The sequence below is a fragment of the Argiope bruennichi genome, chromosome 1 (assembly GCF_947563725.1).
Source record: "Argiope bruennichi chromosome 1, qqArgBrue1.1, whole genome shotgun sequence".
Taxonomy (NCBI): Eukaryota; Metazoa; Arthropoda; class Arachnida; order Araneae; family Araneidae; genus Argiope; species Argiope bruennichi.
This window is the reverse complement of record NC_079151.1, coordinates 79,986,833-80,014,769: the sequence shown is the minus strand read 5'-3', so window position 1 is coordinate 80,014,769 and position 27,937 is coordinate 79,986,833. Positions and strand designations below refer to the sequence as shown.

The window sequence follows — 27,937 nt, the reverse complement described above, 5'->3', positions numbered from 1 at the left end:
AATGATAGATGGAAATGTTGATATAGTGGCATTAGAAAAAGAATGCATAGAAATGAATAGCAACAATTTTGTTTTATTAAATTCAAGAAGAGGGTTTATTAATGCAAAATTTTAGCACCAATTTAATTTTTGAAATTTTAGGCATGTATATTTCAATTATAATATTATTTATGTTGATTAAAAGTTACCAGTGCTTATATTCTGTACACTTTATTGGATAAATGTTTTTAGAAAGACAGTATAAGCATTGCTGTTTATTGCAAAGATTCTTATAACAACATTTTAGGAAATATTCTATCCTTTCATTGATTCTGAAGATACAATAAGGGTTAGCGTTGAGGATATTTGTGAGTTTTGATTGAATTTTTAATTCACAAAGAATATATTGTAATAAGGAGGAAAATATCGATAAAATTTTTCGTAGATGGACTATCCAGCTTAGAAGAGATGCGAATGAAGGGAGGTTGCAATTTTTATTTTCCTATAAATTTTTTACCTATTGAAAGATTATTCGAATTAAGTTAATTATTATTTCATCATAAAGAAAATTTTTATGCTAAACGTTTTTTAATAACTGCCATGCATTAGAAGTTAGCCTACTCATAGATAAGAACACCACAATAAATGTTTAAATCGTGTTGATTTTATTCACCAGAGGTCGTGGTAGTGTCTTCCGAGGCTCAGCTGAAAATAACGTCATGCATTCGAACTGTTAAACTAACTGAGAGAAATCGACATTTCGAATTGCAAATAGGAGCTTTATCATATATATTCGAAATGTTTTTGAAGATTATTACATGATCAAATTAATGTATTTTTAATTAATCGTTTATTATTATTACCCCTAAGATTTATCGGTTTCCGCACAACTGTCATAATATTACATTAAAAAATGAAAGCTATGGAATAATTAAAGTACATAATGAATTTCTGATTGGATGATAATGGATTTGAAAACTTTTTTGATATGCCAACTTATCCGAAATTATCATCCTGATTATTAAGATTCTATTACTAAACAATCGGGCAATACCTTGTCAACTTAATTATGGAGATCGTTTTGTTTCCTTATCTAATCTCCTTTATTTATGATTGCCGCATTACTTGATGGTATTTTTAATATTTTATTTATAGTTTTTATATTTTATTTAAATTTATTCCTTTTTTCTGCTCTTTGGTCACCTGTGATTTTAAAATAATTTTCAATCGCATGAAATTGTTACACGATTGCCCATCTTTCCCGTTAGTTTCGGGTAGGGTAGAGTGTTGCTTTTTCTTATACTGCTTCATTATAGAGAGTGAATACAAAATTTGAGAAACCCAGTTATCAACCAGAAATATAAATTTCAAGCCACATTATTCCGAAACTCTTCTTTCAAGAATAAAATAATAATTTTTTCACATTAGGGTAAAGGATGGTTTTAGTTATTCCAGTGTACTCAGTTGTGAAATTCTTTGTAATTTAGACAAGTTGTAAGGAAAGTGGAAATTCATTGAAAATTGGTCCAGCGTTGAAAGACGAAATGTGACAACCATTAAGTGAACGATTTTTTGCTTGTCATATTTATCGTCACGTCATTGAAGTATACAGTGAGAAGGCAATGATATCGTTCGTACCAAGCGAAGTGAACATCAGAAAATCAATGCAGTTTGTACAGTGGACGTTCAAATTTATGATTGATGGAAATAGACATTACTTCTGAATATTTCATTTTAAAATAGATTAAGTATCAATTGCTAGAAATAAGATTCTCTTAAGATGATGCTGATACGCTACTGCAAGAAATTGCTAAAACAGCTCATATAAGTTCATCAAAGATGGAAAAAATGCTCCTGCTCAATACTTAATCTTAGTTTAGACAAAGCAAAACTGCCGGCGTCCTTGCATAGGGGTCGCGCATCTTTCCCGTGATCTGGGCCTCCCGGGTGCGAATCCCGGTTCGGGCATGGTTGTTCTTCATCTGTGTTCTATCTGTGAGGTGTGTGAATGTGCCCTCCTGTAAAAAGGGGTTGTGCAATCGAATGTGCGAGTTTCATCTTCATATGAGCTAGAAGTCAGATTTCTGCCCTTTGGTGCTCAGGGGTCCTTACCCTCAGAAGCTACTGCACCCCCTTTCCGTGGTAATGTGGACACAACATCATCATCATCATCATGACAAAGCAAAACTTATCAGTAGATGAAATCATGGCAAGATATGGTTAAATGAGAAGGGATGCAAAGTTCAAAAGTGGATATAAAGATGTTTCGTCCTGTGGTTTGATAAAAACTTCAAGTGAATCAAGAATTATATGGATAAGTGATTCCTCCAAATTATTAGAGGAATATTATCACATATGCATTTTTCCGGCCATTATTTTATAATTTTTAATTGGTATCGATCCTTTTTCTTGTCAGCTTAATCATAAATGCAAAGTAATTTCAATAAGGAAATTTAGTATATCTTTGTGTGCCAGCATGATATAAAAAAAACGTGATAAAGTAGAATAATGAAATTTGGTTTTTGTTTTTATTTATGTAAGTTATTCACGTATATGATATTTGAGGAAAAATAGCTGCTGATTTGCATATTCGTTAGTCTCGGAATGAAACCAATGGCGGTGGTCTCCACCAAACTTTCTCATATACTCTCTAATAAACTTGACATGTCAGAGAATGCCTTTCATGACAGTGATATATGATAATCACAAAATATTAACTTTTTGCGTGAATTTAATATTTTTACTGAATCAATCGTGTCATCCTTGGCATGTGTTTTGGTGATTAATTCCTTGCATGCTGTTAATATAGGGTGTTCCACAAGGTGTTCAGCATCTAATATTTAGAGATTCGGATAGAACTCGTCACGACGAGTATTTTGATATATAATATGTGGGGTTCCCGAACATAGCGTCATAGTCTAATTAAGTTGTGAAGCTTGTGTTATGAAAACTTCTAGAAATGAGAAATAATAACCTGTGTGAAAAAAAAAGTGAAAATCAATATTTATTAGAACTTTATATAAAGCAGATTTTCGAATTGTCGGTCGTTTGAACAAATGACATGGCGAAGTCTGGAATAGAAGTTCTCAAGTGTTTTCTGCAAAACATCTGTTCCAATTTTCTTGACTTCTGTTTCAATCGTTGCTCTCAAGTCGTCTAGTTTTGAGGGCTACAGCTTTCAGAAGTCCCCAGAAAAATTAGATTAGATCCGGGGAATAAGGTGGCTACTCTACACCATTGTTTATTTTCGTAATGGAATCCAACCAGATCAGTTTATCGAGAAACTGTTATGCTAAGAGATCGAAGTTTCGCTTAGTGAGGTGAAGTCTAGCACCATCTGGCATAAACCAATAATCTCTTATCTTGTTTACGCCAAGCAAGAATGGAATGACACCGTCATGAAACACGTCAAAATATGTTCCGCCGATGACATTTTCGGTAAAAAAAAATCGATCCAATGTTGCCTTCGGCATATAATGCAGACCAAACTGTGAGTCTAAGTGGGTGCAGTGGCCGAACTATTGAATAATGAAGATTCTCAGTGTCCCAGAACCTCCAGTTCGGTTTATTAACATATCCTTGCAGGTGGAAGTGCACCTCGTCACTGAATCAGATCCAATTAAAATCAGTTTCGCCGCATTCAATTTTATTAATCATCTTGTTTCAAAAATCAAACCTCCTTAAACCATACAAATCGCTGGTTGATTGATTTGAATTTTGTAAAGGAAAGGAGCAGTATCCCTTTGCATTATCCGATGCCACAAATTTTTATAGTCACCTAGTGAAGCGTTCATGTTGTGCAATTGTTCTGTGCTTCGTAATTTGGAATACAAACTGTCGTATTTGAATTAACGTTCTACGTGCAATTATACTATGATGCTATATTCGGGGACCCCACATGTTGCATATCAAAATACTCATCTTGACGTGTTCTATTCGTATCTGTAAATATCAGACGCTGCATATCTTGTGAGACACATCGAAGTATCTTTTGAAAAAATTGAATATCAATCAAATCTTGCATTAAATAGATCAAAGAGACAATAATACAATTCTATTTTCTTCCGTTCTATTAAAATACTTAACCCGAAATCCGCCACATTGAGTAAGCATATGAGAAAGTCGTGTGAAAACATCCTCGGTCGCTTAAGAAATTTTTATTACGAATAGATTAATTATGAAAAGTATGATATTTTAATCTTATTTTCTTCTTAGATACATACCAATTATACAAGTCGAAGCAAATCTTCACCTTTGTGAGTATCTGTAAGATTTTCTGCTTCCACCAGAGCGATTGCAATCTAAGAAAAGAAAAAAAAATATTCTCACCATGTTATACAAAAAGACAGCGGAAGATTTATTCCTTTTTTTCATCAGATAATTAAATTTAAGCCTTAACCTCTGCTATGAGACATTAAATTATAAATTCTCTCCTTTAAGGTATTACTAACTGTCATAATATTTTCTCTAAAAATAGGATTTTTTTTCCGGCAACTTAGATAAGTTGGAAAAAAATTAAGGACATAGAAGTAGAACGAGCGAAAAAAATGAAACCTGCAAGTAACTGATCGCTGTGGTATTCATCTTTTAGGGCTGTTTCTGGCGATTCTTTCCAAAGTACACTACTCGATGAAGCTCCGACGTCGTCCAAGCATGACCCTTTTGAAGCTGAAAATAAAAGTCAACACTAGTATGCAAAATGATCTTGTAAAAAGAAGACAAATGAATATTTCAAAGTTTAAGAATTTAATGTGGCAAAATATTTTCTAAAGCACATTTTTTCAATATTCGGTCAATGTTACTGATTAACATAACTTTTGATAAGGACTTTTTTAGAAAAATTAGTCGAAATTAATGCTTTATTTAATTTAATCTCTACTTCAGCCCTTGTGCCTCGCAGAGAGGTTAAACTACATCTAGGTTATTTCAGATCAGGAATAAAGCATAGTTCAGAGTACTATGTTTTAGGAGATTATACGTATAAACATAATTTTTTTTTATATTAGCATATGAACTTATTCAGCATTTTTTTTCCGATGCGTGATCAGAGATTTATAAAAAATATCTCGAATTAATATTTTAAAAGCAACTTACATTTGAAACTGAAAAATTTAAGGAGGTGCAAAATTTTAGTCGATTAGTATGATAATATTTTAAGATGGATTCGCACATTTTAATAATATTTTTAAAAGCTGGAACTAATTACGGGAATGATATACAAAGAAGGCAGTTAATATCATTTCTATGTGCATGGGAATATATTTAATTACTAAAACAATGAAATGTATTGTCGAAAATTATATATAAAAATATTTCAAAATTTTGTTAAGATTAAAAAATAATTATGCTGGAATAAAATTTGCTGTAATTCAATTATTTGAATTTTAAATTTAGTTTTAAATTTTTTTGTACGATAATATTCCCCAAAAGTTGTCTAAAAAAATCATTCACATTTTTTTTTATCAATGAACTAATTAAAACTTAAAAAAACTTCCGGTAGCACCATTATTTTCTAAAATGTGATTAAATGAATTCTTAAAATGTGATTACACAGTAAATTTCGTAGTTCCAAGTTCAATAATTTTTATTTGCGTGGAATTTAATCAGGCGTATTATATCATTCAATCAGCACTAATTCTATAATTTATTATTTCCATCTGTAAGCATTACCTGCCTAATTTACTTTTCACTGACGCATTAGTTTATATAAAACCATTCGGTATAACATTAATGATATAATTCTGATGATTAGGATTTAAATGATGAATAAGTATTGATAAATCATTCTGAAAATACTTTATATCTGGATGAACTAAATGCAAAACTTTTAAAATGGATGGTATTTATTTAAAAACATAATTCTTAAAATTATTGTAGCATATAAGAACATTAAATTGTAGTATATAAGTAAAGAATCAAAGCCTTATTATTTAGAGTAGACTTTTGATATTCATTAGGGTAAGCAAGACAGTTACTGATATGTTAATTTTAAGAAAGGTAAATTTTCATGTAAATATTTAATTGTAAATGCGGGGGATAAATATTAACAAAGAATTATAGAAATTAACTATGTTAAAAGATTTTAACTGTAAATATTTATGAAGTAATATGGATGTAAAGAAATAGTATATAAACAAGATTTTATAAAGGCATCTTAAAAAACTAAGACTGTAAGAGTCAATAACTATGAATTACTCATTCATATAGCGCCAAAAAACAGGTTTGTTCTTTTTCTTCTCAATATTTTGTCAAATACCTTTAAGAGATAATTTTTCATGAAAAAAAACCTTAATTCGTTTGAAACAGAGATTCTATGGAAAGTTATCATCAATCATTTGTTTCAAATTTTTAAAAATTTTTCTGCCAATAAATAATGCAAATATTTCATTAAAACTACTTATAACTGATTTGTTTTCAATATTTAAATAATACATAAGTATGTATTTTATGTACCAGTTATATTACAACAGAAATGAGAGAAAACGATTTGGCTTACCTTGGATGAAAAATTCTGGCATTTCACCTATGTATTAAATAATTATGATTATTGATTTTAAATAAAAAGTTAAATTCTTATCTATAAAAATATAATCAAATTATCCTGACAATCAATTTTTAAATTATTACTTAACCGTTGTGAAGCAATTTGGAAAAAAATACTATAAAATATAGCCTGTAGATTCTTTATTAAAATTTTTTGTTATCAGTTCTGGTTTAGATGCATATCACGCAATTCAAGAACGGCAACATCTTCAAAGAAATAAAAAGTAATTTGTGCTCATGTTAGTGAAAAAATACAGAGATTTCACCGCAAATTGCAATTAAATTTTGCACAATAATACTTCTAAACAATAAAGAATTGGACAAGCATAGCGATTGAGATTTTACTAAAAAAAACATAATTTTAAATAAATCCTATTGGGAAATAACTTTAAACAGATATTTGACTTAATTTTGAATCGTTATTTCCCTGTAGAATCATGAATTTTAGTTTTATAAATTCATTTTTAATTAATTCTTGATGCTTGAAATCATATCTTTATTTGAATATATTTACTTTAGAAGGAAACTGTTTAAATCCTTGGAGAAATGATATTTGAGAATTGTGTACTGAAAATGAAAGCAATTATTATTTTTGCAAGATTAGGATCAGAAATGAAGGGAATAATAACCATATTCATTCTTTACTTGAAAGCATCCTTCTGGAAGGATATTTATCTCATATGATCTTTGGTATTAATTTAATTTAGCCTCAATAATGTTATTTCACACGATATGTCTTATGAATAAGGAATTTGAAATGAAAAATCTTTGATTAATTGATTGATCAATGTGAGTGATTACTAAAATGATGAAAAATTATCTTCTTATGCACCAAGTAGGAGCGAAAATTTTTCAGCTTATAAATTATCTCAAACTTTAATGATTTTCCATTTAATTATAAAATATGATTCTGATTATGCTGATAACAACACGGATAAGCAATATCCAAAGATAAGTAATACGCAAATGTTATTAATAAAGAACTTTGATTTGATTTCGAAAGTATAAAACATTTAAAATCTTTATCTAAGAATTGCAAATTTTACACTGGATATATATTGTAAAAAAAAAAAACTGAAGCAAAATATTTTAAACAGTTAAAAAAAAATCGAGAAATTTTTTAAAGTTTGAAAGACAATTGAACAATGATGTACAGACACTAGATCAAATTATTTCTTTAAATATATGCAAAAACATGTCAGATATAGAACTTAATTAGAAATGAATTATTTTTTGGAGAATTCATAAATATTTACAAGAATTCATGAATTATTATTATTTGATATTAATAATAATCTCGGTATCTTTTTACTATTATATTTCCTATTTATTGATAGGCACAGAGGAATATTTCCTTTTACTTTAACATAATAAAATAATCATATTTTCAACATAAAATGACAATAAAACTAAAGAAATTGAAATTAATTTTTAGGTATGTTGATATTTGATACGTAATATTGAGGAGAATGTTATTTAATAAAAGATTAGAAGCCTTCAATAAACAAATGTATTTGTTGGAGGTTTGCTAATACTGATATTTTTTATTATTTGTTCATTATAATTAAAAAAAGAAGCATAACGGGATATTATTAATATTTCTATAAAACAAACTCATTGTTATGAATCATTAAAAATTTAATAAAATATTGTGATTTATTCTTATATCAAGTTAAATAAAACAGAATTACGAAATCAAAAATCTGCTTACAAGAGCATTTCTATTTAAAAACATTATAACCACGTTAAGGTTTTTCTTTTTAAATTTCGCAAGTATTTCTGAAAAAGGTTCCAAATTCTATTAAATAGTTCTATCTATTCTATTAAGTAGTTCTATTTCTTCCAAAATTCATCTTGTAGGAAGATGTGTAAGAGATCCTTCACTGCGTTAAAAAAATAATCTTTCTTCTATTACAAGAAACTGTCCAATTTCTGATGAAATGTTTATAAAAGGATGCAGAATTATCCTACTTTTATACCCTGTCTCTTGATACTTGCACTCGTTTACAATGTTTTGTCCCGATTTGTTAGATTTGCCATGTATCAAAAAGCTTCAAATTTATGTTTGTAATTTATTTTTTGTATCCCGAAGTATTACTTCATTCTAGACTATTCCATCGGGGGAAAACCGAAATAAAATGACTTAGTAAAAAGCATTTCAGATAACCTCTATGTATCGTGGAAATAATTTTGACGGTTTTAAGAAAAAGAAGCGTATACAAATTAAAGACAAAATAAACAAAGAATAAGAAGCGCAAATAGAAATCCGTTATGTGTACATATTTTGATAGAAGGCAAACTAGGCTTTTCATTTAAAATAAATATCTGTTTCAATTGTAAATAATAATTCTTACAATATTACAAGCGGAGAAATTGCATAAATATTTAATGCCTATAATCTACACCAGTGCTATAGAATCAAATAAAAAAATAAACTGTAATTGATGATATTACTATTTCCTCGTAATGGAAGGAAATAGTAATATCATCAATTAATTTATAGTGACTATTTTCATTAATTTACATTAATTTGAGTAAAGCCAATATAAGAATAAATTATTTTATGATTATATTTTGGGAAAACAGTTACCTCTTTTTGTCCTGATTATTTTTACCTACTCTAGTAGTTGTCTATGATTCAGACTTTTTCGTAATTTTTGATTGAAAAGTATAAATGCGCAGTGGTACTAAATTTATAATTATTTTTATAGATTCGGCGACATGCATTAACTTACTTGATAAACATAACATTCAGTACAACATAAGTGCCGTTTATGAAATGCATATATTATAATACTCTAGATTTACTCTTTTCTCTCTGACATGAAAATATCAAAAATCAACAATTTGCGGACAAAAACTAATCCTTGTTTAAAAAAACGAATTTTAATCTTTAAGCAATTTCGTCAAGTATTAATGACAAGATAATAGATAATACAACATAATTAAAAAAATATGCAAATGATGTAACATTATAGAAATGGCTTATAAGTATATATGTGTTTGTGGCTCCTCAAAATTAAATATTTTAAAAAATATGAAACTTTAATAAACTTTATTATAAATGTAACCATTTTAAATTAGCTTTCGAACTTAATGTTCTTATACAAAACAAATTTAATTGTATTTAAAATTTCAAAAGGTACAATTTTCTATAAATGTTTTACTATTAGATTATAATTAACACAATTTATAAAACAAAATAAGTCAATTTAAAAAGCATGTTTTTACTTACCAGGATAATGATAAACGTGAAAATCAGATCTCGGTGGGCGAGGAGTGCGTTTTACAGTAGCGTACAAAGGTTCTTCCATAGCCTGTTAAAATTGCATAAATATGGACAATAAATGTTAACTAATAAAATGAAATGTCAATATTGTTTCTTAAATTTTCTGTATGTATAAAGATCAAAAAATTTTAATTAATGGTAAACAAATGTAATTCCTTGCTGTAAAATCTGAGAATGAATACTGCAAGGAATTTAAGAAGTACGATTTATAAATTTTTTTTACTAATCTTTGAAATTTTCAAACTGGTTGCGATTGGTTCCTTAGACTGCAAGTATACAACAAAGAGTGTTATATTTTTACTAATTTAAAGGATTAAACACCGGGAAACTATTGAAAAAACGACCCTGATATATAAGACCGTAACTATCATAGCATTTACAGAACGGAATAAAATTTTGTTCAAGGTATTTTGAGATATGCGCTCAAGAATCATCTGAATCAACAGTTAAAGTCTAACAATTATAGGTACAGTGACAAAATTTACAATTGGCAATACCAACTTTTTTTATGAGAAAGTGTTCTTCATAGCAAAAGAATTGGAATGGTACCTGTAGCACGAAAATTACCAGCAACAGACAGACTAAGAAGATAAGAGAAAATATCTTCTAATAGCAAAAAACTAACAGAAAGCAAAACATTTTATTGTGTGTCACACATCTTTTACTTGACCTACTTGAATCACGATGGCACCTATTATGCACCAGATAATGCCTAGAACCAAAGCATATACCAAAACAATAAAATATTTTGCTTTCTGTTAATTCACTGCTATTATTGGATATTTTCTCTTATCTTTTTAGTCTGTCTATCACTGGTAATTTTCGTGCTACATGTACCATTCCAACTCTTTTGTTTTGGAGAACACTTTCTAATAAAAAATAGTTGTTGTTGCCAATTTAAAATTTTGAATTTTTGTCCCTGCAACTGTAACTGCTAGAGTTTAATTATTGTATTTCATGTGATTCTTGAGCGAATACCACAAAATACCTTGAAGCAAAATTTTATTCCGTTCCTGTGAACGGTATGATAGTTACGGTCTCGTATATCAGGATATAGTCACCCGGTACTTTTCTTTATTCAGTATATTTTCTCCCGGTATGTTTTCTTTTATAGTTACCCGGTACATGAGGGAAGATAATTTTTTGACAAGTTAAAATAATGGACAAATTATTTTAAAATGAATTCTTAAATATATTATTTTATAAAAAATATGTCCTTTTTTCTATCCAAGATATGAAATTCTTGAATTATTTTGTTCAAATTTTAGGATAAAAATAAGTATGCAGTAATATATTTACTAACATAAAATACAGACTTTACTTTCTTATTTCATTAAAAATTCAAAAATCGCGACTTTTAAAAAGTATCTACTATTACAGTAATGAACAATAACAAATCAAAATAAATTAATTTCTCTAAACCTTCTTCCCCAATCAATTTCAACCAAAACATGCTTAGTGAAGATTAATTGATTTAACAAGAAGGAAAACCATAATTAATTGAAATGGATTCGTTGTTTCCTATGTGCATATATTTATTTTATTTCGATCGATATTTCCAGTATCCAGTCTTTACATTACAAGCGAGATTGTTTAGATTAAAGAATTCCTGAATTGCTATTGATTTTTCTTCGATAATATATTTACTTCCAATATTTAGAAGAAAGAAAACAACGGTCTTCTAAGTTTACTTCTTATATCATTATAAAGCTGCAAAGTTTAAGTACATTAATTAAGTACAGTTTAAGCACAAAGCAAGAGTAAAGTAAATTTTAATTATAATTAATATTTATTTAAAGTGTTTTATGAGTTATACGTTTAAAAATTGAATAAATATTCTAATTTTTTTCATTTATTGAAGTTGATTTAACATTAAAATTTAACATAAAATCAGTTTAAATTAAATAAGTTAAATGCAGTATAGTTTATTAATTTACGCTGATTACTGATTTAAATTTGAAATTAAAGAACCAGTACTGATATTAATTCAAAATAATTTAATATAATAAGATGGTTTTTTTTACTTCAATTTATAGAAAAAATTATGAATTCTTTTGCTAACATAGTTCAATTTCAAATTTCATATATTGGATATGAAAACGTAGGTTTCCTTTTGGTTATATTAGATTTTATTAAAATATGCCTTTGAGTATTTTGTTAGAGACACATAAAAGCTGAATGATAACAGACGAACGTATTGGATAAATTAGTAGACGAAAGCAAATAATAGATTTTAGTTTGTCAAGTTCTGCTATACTTCGCACATCTGTAACGCGCAAATGTAGATTTGATTTCATTGTTAATAAAGATGAATATGTGCTTTTGTGTGTTGGCCCTCTACAGGCCAGACCTTCTGACCTAAAACTACCACAGCTAGTACACAAACGACTTTCACATTTTTAATAGAATTCTTATTTATTAAAAATTAAGTGAAATTCGTTTATTTTTCTACCATAACTTTCAAAATTAAAGAGCACAGAAACGATTTTTACATCCTCTTAAAATTCAAAAATTATCTTTTTAATGATACCAACTTAATATTCATGGACATTTTCTCTGAATGTTGGCAATATTTTTTAATAATATTTATTTTCTTTATTTCTAATATTTGATTAAATTGTTATCTTGAAATTCAAACCATTTTCAGTCTTTTCATTAAACCTTTAATCACTTAATTTTCTTTCATGATTGAAATCAAAAAAAGATAATCTTTTATGTATGTGTAGTTCATAAGACGCCTATAAAAGTCAAGTTACAATACCACAAAATTTAGAGGAAATACGAACGGTACATTTGCTTTTTCTATAGCGAAATTATGTCACGGGATTGGTTTTCATTAGAAAAGTTCATACACACAATGAACGGACACATATGTAAAATAATTTAAATAACAAGACTTTAATGCCTGGAAATTTGACAGAATAAAATTAAATATAATCTATATCCACGGTATCCATATCTGACTTGTCTATTATAGAAATAGTAAAAAAAAAAAAATGCTTTGAATTCTTGACAATCGTATTTATTACAATCTTGCTTTTATTGCGTTCTTTATGTAAGTTTTAATTTAAATCTATTGACTCCAGAGTAAGCTAGTTTAAGTAAGTTAATTTACTAAATAATTTAATTATTTTATTTTAGTTTCTGAATTCTCATCCAAATTATGGCGATGACTATGAACCTTTTAATAATGGTAAATAAATAATGGTTCTCGTCTCAGCGACTTTCAATGTTTAACACCCTTTCAAGTAAGCGGATCGTTTTGGGGTTGCCCAAGACCAACCATGTTATTTCTGTTAAGAATTCAGTTAAATACGTGTTCTCCTTGGGCGGAGCCAACTGCCAATGATGTAAATACCACGTGGTCTCACTGTTAATGCTAGCATATTTTCTTTTTATATCAGAAGCGAACTGAAATATCATTCATTTTCAGTCTAGTTATATTAACGTCAAATTTTAAAGCAACACTAAGGTTATTTTGGAACGGACCTCGTAATTTTGAACCGTGGTCAGATGACGATGATGACACCTGAGCTGGTACCCCACTCCAAACTTCCACACCACACCGGACGTTTGACCCCGACGGATTTAACGCGCACCAGACCAGCTTACTCGATGTTTCTTGGGTGGAATCGGACCTCGAACCTGAAACCCTCCGGTACTGAAGCCTAGACCTTACCATTAGGCCACTACGACCTCTCTGGAATATCACTATGTTGTGTGCGATCTCGGCTCTCTGCCGAATATTATGGTATGTGTAGCTCTCTAAGCCTGTTACACTTTGTAATGTTTTCTAAGATTAGATCGATGTACATATTAATATTGAATTTTCCTCGAAGGCATAATCATGTGCCTTTTGTCTATCAAGTATTATTTAAAATTTTATTTGAAATTTTCAGCCTAAATGTATTGATGTTCCCAGTAAATCACAAAAAGACAAGCCTGTGACTACAAGTTATTTAAAACCCAACCACCAATCTTCACTAATAAATAAATTATTACGAATAAAGAAAGCAATAATTTTCAATTTCTCCATGAATCCAGCATTTTGCCTATTTCCCCCCCAGTCAATATTGCAATTGCTTGTTCGAAGGTCAGCTCATTAGAGACACAAAATTAATTTATTTTTTAAAAGCAATTTTAGAAATATGATTTATGTTCCATAATTATGAAGCAAAAAATGTTTTTTGATAAAATATTTGAAGCTTCGTTTTTATAAATGTGGCGAATGATTAGTGGATTTCCTTTCGTTCCATGTGAAGTAAAAAAATTGAAAGTGCTTCCGCTGTTAAAGGAATAAAAGAGATTTGTATGTACCATAGAAAAACCAACAATAGAGTTTTTAACTTTCTGGTATACTTCACATTATACTGCGTTTGTTGTTTAGTTTCGGCTTACCAAGAAAAAACTACAATGTGCATTCTAAACTTTTTCCTATTTATTGCAAACTTTGATTCAGTCAGTGTCTGTCGTGATCACTTTTCTTGAATTCTTTCCTGTTGCATTTGGCATTTTTCAGTTTTTTCACTCAAATACCCACAATTGATTAATTTTAATTCATTGATTTGTCAAAACTCCGACGAAGATCTGCAATTTGAATGATAATACCTTGCGAAAAATTTTCAATCAACTGGAGTATTACACTTTTTTTTTATTATTATTATTATGCTCATGCACACACGGAAGAGAAGGAAAAAAGATTTCTTGGAGATTTATTACAAAACTTGATAAAATCTGTAGTTTGATGTCAAGGCAACATGCCATATTTAATTAGCCAGGCTCATTCTGTTTTTAAGTTATTTTTAACAACAGACATATTTCCAAAAACATTTATTTTTAATTCAGAGAGGTCTAAAATGTGAAGATTTATCAAAATCTCTAAGTCAAATTGTCAGACAAATATAGCATTTCTCCCATGTGAATTTTAAATAAGAGAAAAGAAAAATTGCCATAAAAATAAATTTCAACAAGAAGCGTTGTAAAAAGCAAAAGATAAAACATATTAGTGTGATTAAGCACAGTTTATCTTATTTGTTATAAAAATGTAGAAACTATAACAGCTTTCTTTTAAAAGTGATAATTAATTATTTGGGGAAAAAACTGTTTGATATTTGGCCTCATTAAATTTGAGAAAAAAAAAACTCTAGATAATTAACAAAAAAAAAAAAAAAAACTGTTTTTAATCATAAACCAGCATCACATAACAAAGAATAAAACGACAATATTACATTAATTCAAATTATCCTTTTCAGTTATCAAATATAATTTGTAACGTCTCATAAATGTTTGATAATAATTCAATTACTCTAAAAATGGTTATTAGCATTATCAACAGAGCAAAAGAGTCTGATTAATGTATGGTAATTGCAATAAACATTAATTAATAGTGACTATAAAACATGTGATTAGTTAAGAAAGAATATTTAAGGCGACAACTTATTATTTTTTTTTTGTATCTAAACTGATGAATAAAACAAAGTAAACAAATGATAACTGTCTATCTTAAACTAAACTACATTTTTTGTTTACCACTGACGCTTAGATAAGGGGATGGGACATTTTAGTGATTAGAAAATTTACTTTAAATTATCTAATCTAAAGATATGGTTATACAAATCTTTAGTGGTTATAAATATTTAGAGAAATTTTAATGTAATCAGGATGAATGGAATATTAGACTTTCGACGGTGGAATTATTTTTGGAAAATTATTTTTGTGGTTTTACCACAGAGATGATAAGATTTAATTCTGACAAGCCACAGTAACTTTTTACGTTGGAGTGAAGGGGCAGATTTTAACTAGGAAAGATATTTAAAAAAAACATAACCTTTTTAACTCGAATCTGAAAAATAGAAGCTGAGAAACCAATGAAAATGCATCATAAATACATATAACTATTCTTATAACTATATATGAATAGTCCTAAAACTGTTGGACTCTTTACAAAATTAAATTAAAAATAAGTTATAAGTAGCAACTAGTATTTTAATTATACGAAATGTAGTTTCTACAATTTGGTTCTTCCATAATCAACGTTTCTTGTATCAGGTGTTACGAATCGTTAGGTCAGTTCAATATGGGGCAGTTTAACATGTCGTGATGCTTTTGAATTTCAACAAGATACTACAAAAGTTCGGCCCGTCCTATCTAAAACGGAAGTTATTTACCATTTTTTCTTTGCCAAAAGGAGCATAAATGATGATAATTAGTTAGATTCATTGGAAGTATTCGCTGTGTTTCAGATCAAAAGCCATGATAATGCGAGTTTTCACAGGACAGTGTTCCTCCGCATTGCTCGAAATTTATTTACAATTGCGTCAACCATTATTTCTGTAACTGATTAATGATCATGATACTCCTCTCCCATGACCACATCGATCGGCAGACTTAACCAGCATGGATTCTTTTTCATGTAGGGTTACTTCAAAGTTTTTATCTATAAGACTACCCATCTTGATGTAGAAGGACTGAAGCAGCGAATCACAATTTCTATTAATTTCACGACTATTTAGATCCTTACAAATGCATGGAATGAAGTCGAATATCAGGTGTTGCCAGTTATCAAAGGATTGTACATTAAAATCTATTTACATTTTAAATCATGCTTCAATGTAATGAATAAGTAATTACTAGTTCTGGATTTTTTTTATTTAACTTTATTTTATAAAGTGTTCCTCTGTGAATCATTGTGATTCAAGAATTCTTTTTTTCCATTGTAACAGTCCTTTCCAATCGCTATAAAGTTTGTTTCAAAGAGATTCCATCCTTTCCAGGCCTCCTCTTCTAAAAATCTATAACAATTAAGTTCTTGTACTTTAAGTTTGAAAGATTCTATTACACAAGTGGATTATAAGTACTTAATCGTTCACAAAAGTGTGAATTGTTACGAATAGTCACTTTCATTGCATAGGGTTTATAACAATGGACAATGCCATAATTCACGGAACTCGAAATTTCACCGCTTCTGATTTTATGAAAAGTAACGTTTCTCACTTCATATATTTTCACTATTTTCAGATAAATACAAATTTAATATTATGTTGTAAGATACAATAAATCAGTGACGAATGAATGTTAATAATATCTTGGAACATATTTTTATGTGAATTTGTTTTACTTTATGGTCTCATCATAAAATTAACACTAATAACAAGGCATTTAAACGAATATGAACTTGAGAAGTCCCCAAATATATGTGTAGAATTTTTTTTTGAATTATTTAAAGATAAAAGTTATGCTACCTCAAGTTATGATATTTCGAGATAAAATTACGATCTGTTACTTTGCTCCTTAGATCTAATTTCTAAGTTTCTAAAGGATATTTTGAAATCAGAACTATTTGAAATATTAAATGGACGGAATTGGAAGGCTAACGCTTTCTATAGCAAAAATATGACTTTTTATGTGTGTTTTCCTAAAAAAAAAATTTATCCCAAACTACGAGATTCGATATGCATCTTCTAGTGAATGCAAGGAACGCACTTCTTCATGGATTAATGTCTTATTAGACTTAGGTTTTTTTTAGTGACATAAGTATGTATGATTGCTTCGAAAAGACTTTAATGTTTAATTATTGCTTAAATAAAATTTTATAGGCCTTACTTTTTCGTTATTTTTTAAAACTGTTAAAGGACATTTGAGAACTCCAAAACTATTTTGGGATTTTGTTATAATAAACTGATTTTCTTAAAGTATGAAAGGATTAAATTTTGTTAGTTTATTAATTTATAAAATTAAGGTGGATGCTTATACAGGTGGTCACCCACAGCCTAGTAACATTTTTACCTCCTTACTAATTTGATCTAATTGCATTTAATTTTTAGCTTTGGAAATACGTAAAAAAATTATTATTAAACTTGATAGAAAATATAGCATTTCTTTTCTATTGCTGTATTTTTTTTAAAATAAAGTTTTTAAAATTATTTTCTTAATAAATGGCGAATGCATCATCAGAAATACTTATTATCCAAATTTTATAAAATTTGGAATAATATGGCATTTTTTACAGTTTCTTTAGTAGATGAAGTTTAACTCGAAGAAATCTATATTGATTTGTAGAACATACACGATTCTTCATGAAATAAACTGGTAAAATTTAGGCTCGTTGCGCAAAGTGCCTTTTCCATCCCTCTCACCTGCCTAGCTGCTTGTTCTTTTTGTTCCTCTGCTGAGATCCTAGTTGTCGCATAGGGCGTAGGATAATAGTCTCCTCGGCTTCCAGATCCCGAGAGGGTTTTCTTGAGTGAGCTCTTCTCCATTTTCGTCATCTGGACGCTCTCGTGAACTTGGCACTTACGATTGCTGTAAGTGTCGCTGTTCCCGCCTGGAGAAGTCAATAAAAACACGTGAGAAAACAACTGGAGTGTTTTCACTCATTTTATGCTACAGATACACGAAATTGGATTGGTGGTGACGGTTACTTTAATCATTATTCCATAAAAAAAGTTTAGTTTTCGGCTATCGTAAAATTCGTTATGTAATTTTGAAATGATGGTTTTATATATTAAATTGTTATTACTTGACTTAATTATTTTTTGGATATTATATTTGAGTTCATATGAAGATTATATTCAGAAATAAGACAGCAAGAACTTTAGAAAGAGTTATGAAATATTTTCAAAATTTTTGTCTTTGTGTTTTTAATGGTAACTTCCAAAGCAAAATAGTTCAGATTTCCTTAAAAATAATATCGTATGAATGATGTTGAATTTTTAATGTGAAAAGAACAAAGACGAAATATTTTAACAACGTAATTTCTGTTTTATGCATAATACATTATTAAAATCCTATATTCTGTATTTTTCTGATATTTCTGTATTTTTTAAATGTTTCTTTAATTTTAGTAACTTAAGGTATTGCTAATTCTCTTTTAGAAGAAAGTTGAGAACGAAAGATGGAATTTTTAATCACCAAATAATGTTACGAGTTTTTATTTGATGAAATGTTTCTACATTAGGTCGGTAACAATCAACTGAATAAAAAGAAGGAAATTCATTTTACTGAAGAGAAAAATGAAAATTAAATTCTCCATTTGAAATACTTTAAAGTTTCAAAAAATGCTTTCGTGTAGTTACTAGTGCTCTTTTGAACAAAAACTAGCTTTTGTATTTTGAAATGGAAAATCGTTCTTTGTATGTAAATGCTTAAGTAATGTTTAAAAATTAAAAAATATCAATGAATGGAAAATTACATATATGCTCTGGATTTTTATGCAGAACAATATTTTCGAAATAGTACTCTTAAAAAATAAATATTTTTTATACTTTTTAAATAGTTTTTATAAAGTATAATAAATTCCTATTATTTTATAATTTTATACTTTATAATTTAAAATAATAAAATTTTTCTTTGGTGTTTTATGCACAATATAATAAAAGAGGTAAAATTTCATTTTTTTTTTTTTTGCTTAAAAAATCGTCTTAAATATAATGAGTAATCATTTTCGCCTCAAATATAGTGAGCGCCTTAATATAGTCGCCTTAAATATAGTGAGTAATCTTTCATTGTTGAATCAATGTTTATAAACAAAATCGGAACCATTAATAAATGTGAAAGTAAAGAAAATATATAATTATGTGAGATAATAAAATATCTTAAACATAAAAAAGAAAAAAAAAACATTTCAATGATAATAATCAAAAATGCTTTACCAATAAAATTTAAAAATTGCTTATTATAAAATCATCTTTATTACCTTTTGTTTCTAGTAAAGGAATAAAGCTCAATTCTTAAATGTGTGGAGGCATTTTGAAAAAAAAAATGCATATTTTTAAGGCAATAAATAATATGAAAACATTACGAAAGTAGGTTATCTAATCGTTTATTAAAAGGCTCGCAGTTAGTGTTTGTTACTCTGTCTCCTTGAGTTTAATAAACTATCATTATCATCTTATCAACCAAGTTTGTAAATTGATGACGTTGACTAAGGGCAAAATACTAATTTTTGCAATTTTCTAGGAACAGTGATTTGGACATTAGATTTCCTAATCTTTCTTTATCAATGAATTTGAGATTGTTACTCAGATAAATCAAATTTGTGATTTACAGGCATATAAATGCAATTGGCCCATTCTAAAATTTAAAATGTTTCTTCCGTTTTAAGTAGAGTATTTAGGAAGATTTCATAACTTTTTTTTCTGTTCCAAAATTTAAATATATTACTTATCTGCAGAATTATAAATTATACTAAAGTCAAACCTTTTTAAATATTTGTGTCATATATTCCCTTAGAAATTGTGGAAACACGATGGAGTGTTGTCAATAATTAAGCCAAAATAAAAAAAAAAAGCATATAATGAATTTTGAGTTGTCTTTCGTACTGATTATTTCATTTCATAACTGCACTAATAGATCATTTGAATTGTATCAGTTTTCTTTATCGTGTACATTGACATAGAAATATTAATTTGCTTTTAAATTTATAATAAATTATTCATGAAAAGAATTTGTAAATAATTTTTAAAAAGCGGTAAACTTTTTTTTATCGATTTTGGTATCTTATATTAATGTTTTAACATTAATATAAGAGTTTAATCTTTAATCTTACAATTTGACTCATAATGATTTGCCTACTTTACTTTTTTATTAGATAAAAAATATTTTATATACATTTTATACATAATTTCATTATTTTTTACATTTTTTTTTCTGTACTCCCGTATTGAAAATATTGTATATTTTTAATTTCGTTATTGTTATTGTTGATTGCCTGTATATTCATATAATATGTGAATTGTACACCTTCATTCTTTTATTTGCAATATAATTAGGTCCAGAGACATCTGAAATAAACAGGACAGAATCTACATACATTCTACAAATGGAAGTAAATAACGTAGTTTTACTGTTTGATGAGAACAAAGTATGTTCCAAAAATAAACATATATTTAGTGGCAATGACAGCAAAAAGCAATTTGTTTTTTTCAATATTTACTTTTAAAAAAGAATTTTATCTTCCAAATTCTTTTAACCATTCTCTATAAGTCAATTTCAAATTTTGTGATAAAATATAAATATTATAAAAACAAAAATTTCTTAAAAAATTTTCATGTCTTTTTATTTTTGATATCATTTTTTAAAAACTGCAATCATTTATTTGAAAAGATATTTACAAAATAAAAAAAAAATTGCCCGTGATGTACCTGTCTGATTCGTGTCTTGAGAGCTTCTTTTGTACATTATCACACACACAAGGATGACTAATGCTATGACAACAGCTAAGGAAACAGCAGCAGGAACAAGAATATTAATGTCTAGGTACAGAGGAAGTTCTTGAGCATTGTCATCGTTTACTGGATAAACAGGAGCAGTATCTAAAACAAAGAAATGACTAATGAGGAGTTTGGCACTTAGTTATAATGAAACATACATTACTGGAACCAGCAATTTATTATGCAAACAAGGAGCTGATGGATAAAAAAATATATGTCATAAATAATGGGGCGGTAAAAAAACATCGTAGCAATTTTATTGTATTTAGTTTTAGCAAATTAATTTACTATGATTGGCGTTTATAATAAAATAAAAATATTTATCGGTTTTATAATTTAAATAAATTTGATTAAAAATAATTCTGAAAAAAATTAACTTTGTGCAATTTTTAAATTATTCTAACTGTTTTCTGCTTTAAAACCACTAATTGTACACTTTATGAAATCTCATACTCAATTATTTTTCTTAAATTCACTACCAGGCTGCAACACTAGAACCGATTCAAGATTGAATTTAATTAAATTAAATAAGTTCTCTATAATTTAATTTTTGTAAATATTAAAAATTCGTGTCCATTCCGAGAATAAATCAAATGTGTGCAGAAAAACTCAATTTCCTTGGGCATCAGAAGAGAATAAAGAAGATTTTATTTATTCCATTTTTATAATCATAAAAAGAAATCAAATTACATAAAAGTGTAAAAAATTGCAATATTCAGTTCCGTTTTAAATTTGAAATATTAAAATGTGGCATAAAGTTAATATGTAAGCTTGCTTAATGCAGAGAAAAGTTGTCTGGGACTTTGATTTAAAATGGATTTTTCTATTTTGAAGCTCTTATGTCTTATTCCTAAATTATTCCTTATTATGGAATTTATCCTAAAAGTGAAATATTTTATTCCAAATCCATTTCATACATAATTAATAATTTTGCAAATGAAATTGAAACCTATAACTGCAAGAATTCAATAATGTGGAAATATACTCTTCAGTTTCCTGTAATAGAATTCTTTTAAGCTCAGTTTTAGCAGAATTCTTGTTAGCAAACTTTCAGTTTCAGAAACAAATGTGAAAGAAATAATATATATATATATATATATATATATATATATATATATATATATATATATATATATATATATATATATATATATATGTGAAGATGCTATTATAAATCATAAAATGAAATTGTTTTCATCTATCTATATCTATACCTATAATAAAGCTCAATGCGTGTGTGTGTGTGTGTGTGTTGACGCTCTACAGGCCAGGCCGTTTCACTTACAGCTACCAAATTTGGTACATGTATACCTTGGAGGTCATCAATGTGCAACGTTTATTGATTTTTTTTAATCAGAATTTTAATTAACTAAAAATTGAGCAAGATTTTGGTGTTTTCGCACAATATTTTCCAAAAATATTACAGCACAAAATTGATTTTTTCATCATGTTGAAGATAAAAAATTAATCTTTTCAATGATACTTACGTTTTAACAACTAATTAAATTTCTGCTTTTAATGAACTTAAAAAAATCTATATTATTATAAATGTCAAAGTTTGGATAGATGGATGTTTGTCACTCAATTACGCCAAAACGGCTGAACGGAATTGGATGAAATTTGGCACAGATATAGATTCTAGTCCAGAATAGGACGTAGGGTACTATTTATTCTGGTTAACTGAGTGGTTAAATTAATCGATCTTTCGGATTCATTCTGAAGTACTTTGGAATTAAAATAAAACAGAATAAAGGAAATTTAAAAAATTCTAATCAGCTTAGCGTTATTCCAACTGGCGTAGAAAATTCACGCATTTGCGTTACCATACTGGTGTTGAAAATTCACGCATGCGCAGTGTGTTCTGATTGTTGACAACTCTTTTTTCAATGGATACGGACTTAATTTTGATTAATTGGTTTGCTGTTTTTTTTTATTTCAGGTACACACTATAAATAAATAGTCTTTCCCCCCACGCTAACGAAGTTAGGCGTAACATATTCTCGACCGATTATTTCTAACGATTCTGTTTATTTTCTTAGTGTTTGATGCATTTAAAATTAAACATTGTTAATGAATTGATCTGTTCATGATGAATCTGAGAAAATTTTGTTGACAAATTCTTGAGACATTACATAAATTAAGAAAGCTATTCTTTGGTGCCGATAAGGTTTAAATGCTCAGAGACTCTGTTTTCAGTATTCATATTAAAAAAATGATTTGTTTAAATAAAAAATGTTTTTATATTAATTGCAGTTTAATCATTTCCTTTTTAATTTAAAGCATAAATTCTACGGGAGCTAACAGAATATTAGAGAGTTATGACTGAAGGCCTTTATAATATTATGAGTGAATCATATGACTATCAAAATTTGAAGCTTTAAAATGTTTTGATGAAGAATCTATTAAAATAGGAGTTACTTAAAATATTTAACGAGCATTAAGATTGGTGAACCGGCTGGCCGCCAAAGGCGGCTAGTAATAAATAAAATGAAGTGGGAATGAGCTGATAGATATTTTTTATATGACAGCAAAAGGTTCTTTCATATACACTCTGTTACATTTATATTTCTCCTAATACAAACAGACTGCATGAATTAATGTTTTATATTGTTCATTGAACTCCTTTCAGATACAGAAAATTGGGCATCATTTACTGAATGTATGAATTTTTTTTATCTGTCGTCAGAAGAACAATGCATTAATCAGCAAGAAGTGTTTGTTTTGGAAGAAGGCAGACAAAGATTTTTATTATTGAAAAGATAAAAATTACCTGGTGATATAGGATTTGTGACGAATGTATATTCAGCATCAGTTGAACCAGCTTCATTATGAGCAGTCACTTGAAGCCTGTACCACGTTCCAGGTATCAAGTCATCTAGTATCACTTGATTGCGAAGTCGGTCATGAGATCGGCCTGCCCCTTCTGGTCCACCTTCAGTTACTAGATTCCACACTTGTTGACGTTGTTGCCTGTATCTCACAGCAAAAGATGTAAGAGGGCAACCACCGTCGTGCCACGCATCCAAATGCACCGCTGCGTTAGTTTGATTTATGGTGAGCATGGATTGCTTGTCTGGTGCAACGGGAGCTAAAATGAAATGCAACATTTTGAACAAATGCTACGTGATAGCGTGAAAATGAAACACGTGTTACAATAAAATATGAAAATTATGCAAAATCAGTATGATTTTCTATTATTTAGAAGAAATTTTAGAATCTTAAATTATGGCTTGAGACAATTAATAAAATTGGTACAAATCTTAAAAAAACGATAAAAAAATTATCATTTGATTATAAATTACATATTTTTAAAATAAAGTAGGTTGTATGCAAACAAATCCAAAGGATTGAAAAAGACAGACAGAAATTATTTATTTTTCATCAATAAAAATACAAAATTTGGAGTGAATAAGTTATTAAACCTAAATTTCTCCTTTGCCGTTTTTAATAAAAGAAAAAAAATGATTAACAATATAATCAGATTTATTTCCTATGACTAAAACAGTTAGGTAGTTTTGTTATGAATTATTTTCAATGTAATTGTATGAAATAAAATAACTAACTACTTATAAATTTCTGTGCAAATTTCTTTTTATATTTGTATGAAATCATATAATTTTGTACATTAATTCAGAGTTGAAACATGAAGCATCACTATTAGTACATTTATCAAAATATTTATGAATAGTATAATTTTTTGAAAAATAAACAATCAGTGGTTTTCTTATTTAGATTTATGTTTACACAAACCACATTTTCTGAATTTAGAGATTATATAATATAAGACTTGATTTTTGACTTACTTTGAATTGTACAGAAACAAAATATTTGAAATATTATCATTCATTGAAACTGTTTTTGGTTTCATTAAATTGGAATTAACTTTCGCATTTTCAATAAAAAAAAAACATTGTTCATATATCCTTTATTGGCCTAACGATTTAAATCAAAATATACAAAATTATATTTTCAAAACCATTCGTAATTAAAAAAGGACTGCCAGAAAAGGATTACATATTTTATACTTCATAATAAAATTTTCATATCTTTTAAAAAACAATATACATCATCTACGATATTCTTCATTCGAGTAAATATTTCATATTTAGAACAATATTAGTTGTTGTTTCCTAATTCTTCATGATACTTAACATACCATGTTAAATTTATATTAAAATTTAAATTTCTTTTAAAAAATAAGGATTTATTTTTAATACCAACATTCTCAACAGCATTTACCATCCAATTAAATTAAATTAAAGGTAAAAGGGTAATGTATTTTATTTAAGCGAAATTCTTTTGCCAGTATGTATCTTTTAAATCCACATCCAAGATTTTTCAGGATTTACTGTACACAAGAGCACAGCAAGAAAAAAGAAATTGTAAATAAAAACCTTTTATTCCATAAGATTCAAAAGATTCAACAGATTGAATTCGGTGAACATAATCCGATTATTCCAAATATGCATTTCATATAAATATCTCCAATAAAATAATAAAATTTTTGATGGAACGTCTTCCATAAATATCTTCCGTTTGATTCGTTTAAAATAACGACTGAAGTTTAGAATAGTTTTGTTACTTAAAAAAAAGTCAAAGTAGCTTATTTGAGAAGAGGGAAATAAAATTTATTCTTATAACGACGGATGGAATTTTATATAAGCTAATATATAAATCGCATACAAATTGTATAGTTTTAGAATTGAAAATACAACAAGGAAAGCTTGAAATACTTCACAAAAAAGAGTAAACTAAACTTGAACTCGCTCCATGTATGCATCAATACACTAAAAAATAATCCTGAAATGTTTACCAGTTTTTTCAGCTCTCTTTATGAAAAACAGAGAACTCCAGCAATAATTCGAGAATTGTTACCGTTAAAACTTTGGAATGCTCTCTTTTTTTTTCCAAATTAGCGTAAAATTATCGAAACTCGAATAATATTGTAGGAATTATTACTTGCACATTGTTTTGATGCTTCATAACATTAGCACAATACCATTCATGATTAATTTTAAAGAATATACGTATATACCATATTATCAGGAGAGCTGATTTCAAAACATTTTTCAAAATAGCAAAAAAATGGACGTCGAAATACATGATAAATTCAAACAGATATTGAAATATTATTCTTACTTTATTATATTAATATAATTCCATTCTCTGTTAACTAATAAAAATTTATAAAAGTATGATCATTGGTTCAAGCGGATTGCTAAACAATTTCCAATATAATTAGAATTACATTTGGATATAAAAATATTTAATACTTAAAACAGACATTGGTAATTATTTAGACAATTTTTGTGGGAATAATTTTAATTTCTATCGTGCTTTCAAAAATGTTTGTAAAAATATTGATCAAAATTTGTGTTACATACCTCTTCCATCAGTCTTCGTTCTCAATATATCACTCGGCGCACCACGTCCAACAGAATTAAAAGCGGTAACATAGAATTGATAACGCGATCCACACTTTAAATCATTGAGAGCGTATTCCATTTCTGTTGCTGAAAGTTCTGTTTCTTGCCAATCGCCCATGTCCCATTTGTGATAAAGGATGTAACCTGAGAAATTAATGAAACATGTACTAGGTTTGATTATTATAATTTTGCACAAATGTGGTTTTTAAAAAAATAAATAAATAAACCAAGGTGGTGGTCATCCTAACATTTTTTTCTCATATTCTCTGAAAACTGTCTTTGCGCATTATTGACCACATGCCATAGGCGAACAATAGTTTTGGAAAAGTATTTTAACATGCAAAAGTTGGCGATTTTTCCGACGGATGCTAGTAATGCAGAATTCGGTTAATTAACATTCAAGCAGAAGGAAACCAAATGTATGTTTTGCACGCTTATTCTTTTTTCGATTAAAATCAAAATTTAACACAGAACTACAAATATGGTTTTCAAAATTACCTAGCAAATTTTATAATTTTAAGTCATTGCATTTTTGTGTTATCATCTTTACTTGCTTATGAAAGTAAAGACCGATAAACGATCTTTATCAAAAATACTTCGACATGTGTAGCTCGACATAATTTGATAAGGATCTCATTTCAGATGCTAAAATTATGAATCAAATTTTATTCTGATAAGTTGTTATTTTTTTAAATGAACGCAAATGCATGATATACACGCAAATGAACATAACAATAAATTGTCAACCTCTTGATCGATTTAATTTTATGTTGAATGCATAATAGCGTTTTGGATGTTATATTTATTTATCAAATTTTAATCATCTACCTCTCTTCATTTTGTAAGCGTACATTTGGACAGCAGCACAGACAGACTTCTGAATAAATTTCGTTCAAAATTTGATTAAAAAAATTACAAATTTGATGTGAGGAGCCATATACTAAAATTCCTCCGCTTAGCTCAAAACGTTTATAATTATCGAGTTCATAAATAGACAGACAGACATAATTCCAAAATTGTTCTGATTCAACGAAGTCGCAGCAGTAGGGATTTGTTTAAATATCCAGTTCAAAGTTTTTGACGATTATATTCTTTCTCAGCATATATGAGAAAATAAAGAGTCTTGAAGATTTGATTTTGTACTTTATTTAGAAAACAAACAAATTTCAAGTATTAAACTGAGATACAATGCCAAGACAATATAATGGTCATTGGATTATAATTCAACTATGTATGGCCTTCTTTTATTAGAAATGAAAGTATGCTACTAGAAAGATAAGTGAAAGTAGAAAATGAATTTCGTTTTAAATTATCAAAGAAAACAATCAAATCTCCAATTCAACACACAAGAATTACTTTGAATACTTGAATAATGGTTAGTTTATAAATTTGTACAACTACTATTGCAACTATTTATAGAATCGAATTAAATTCAAATTTGTACAACAATGGAACATTTTAATACATATATTAACTAATAAAGAAAACGA

The 27,937-nt window shown here is 28.0% G+C and overlaps 1 protein-coding gene across 1 annotated transcript in view; it reads right to left on the bottom strand.

Annotated features, from left to right (window-relative positions):
- The window catches only part of LOC129981393 (cell adhesion molecule Dscam2-like), a 362,276-nt gene that overhangs the window by 5,628 nt on the left and 328,711 nt on the right, over positions 1-27,937 (bottom strand). The window contains exons 19-26 of the mRNA XM_056092228.1: positions 26,406-26,591; positions 23,792-24,109; positions 20,953-21,123; positions 17,947-18,134; positions 9,758-9,839; positions 6,476-6,502; positions 4,534-4,647; positions 4,203-4,280 (exon numbers count right to left, since the gene is read on the bottom strand). Coding sequence (XP_055948203.1) covers positions 4,228-4,280; positions 4,534-4,647; positions 6,476-6,502; positions 9,758-9,839; positions 17,947-18,134; positions 20,953-21,123; positions 23,792-24,109; positions 26,406-26,591 — 1,139 coding nt within the window. The 3' untranslated portion in view covers positions 4,203-4,227. The remainder of the gene's footprint in view (positions 1-4,202; positions 4,281-4,533; positions 4,648-6,475; positions 6,503-9,757; positions 9,840-17,946; positions 18,135-20,952; positions 21,124-23,791; positions 24,110-26,405; positions 26,592-27,937) is intronic.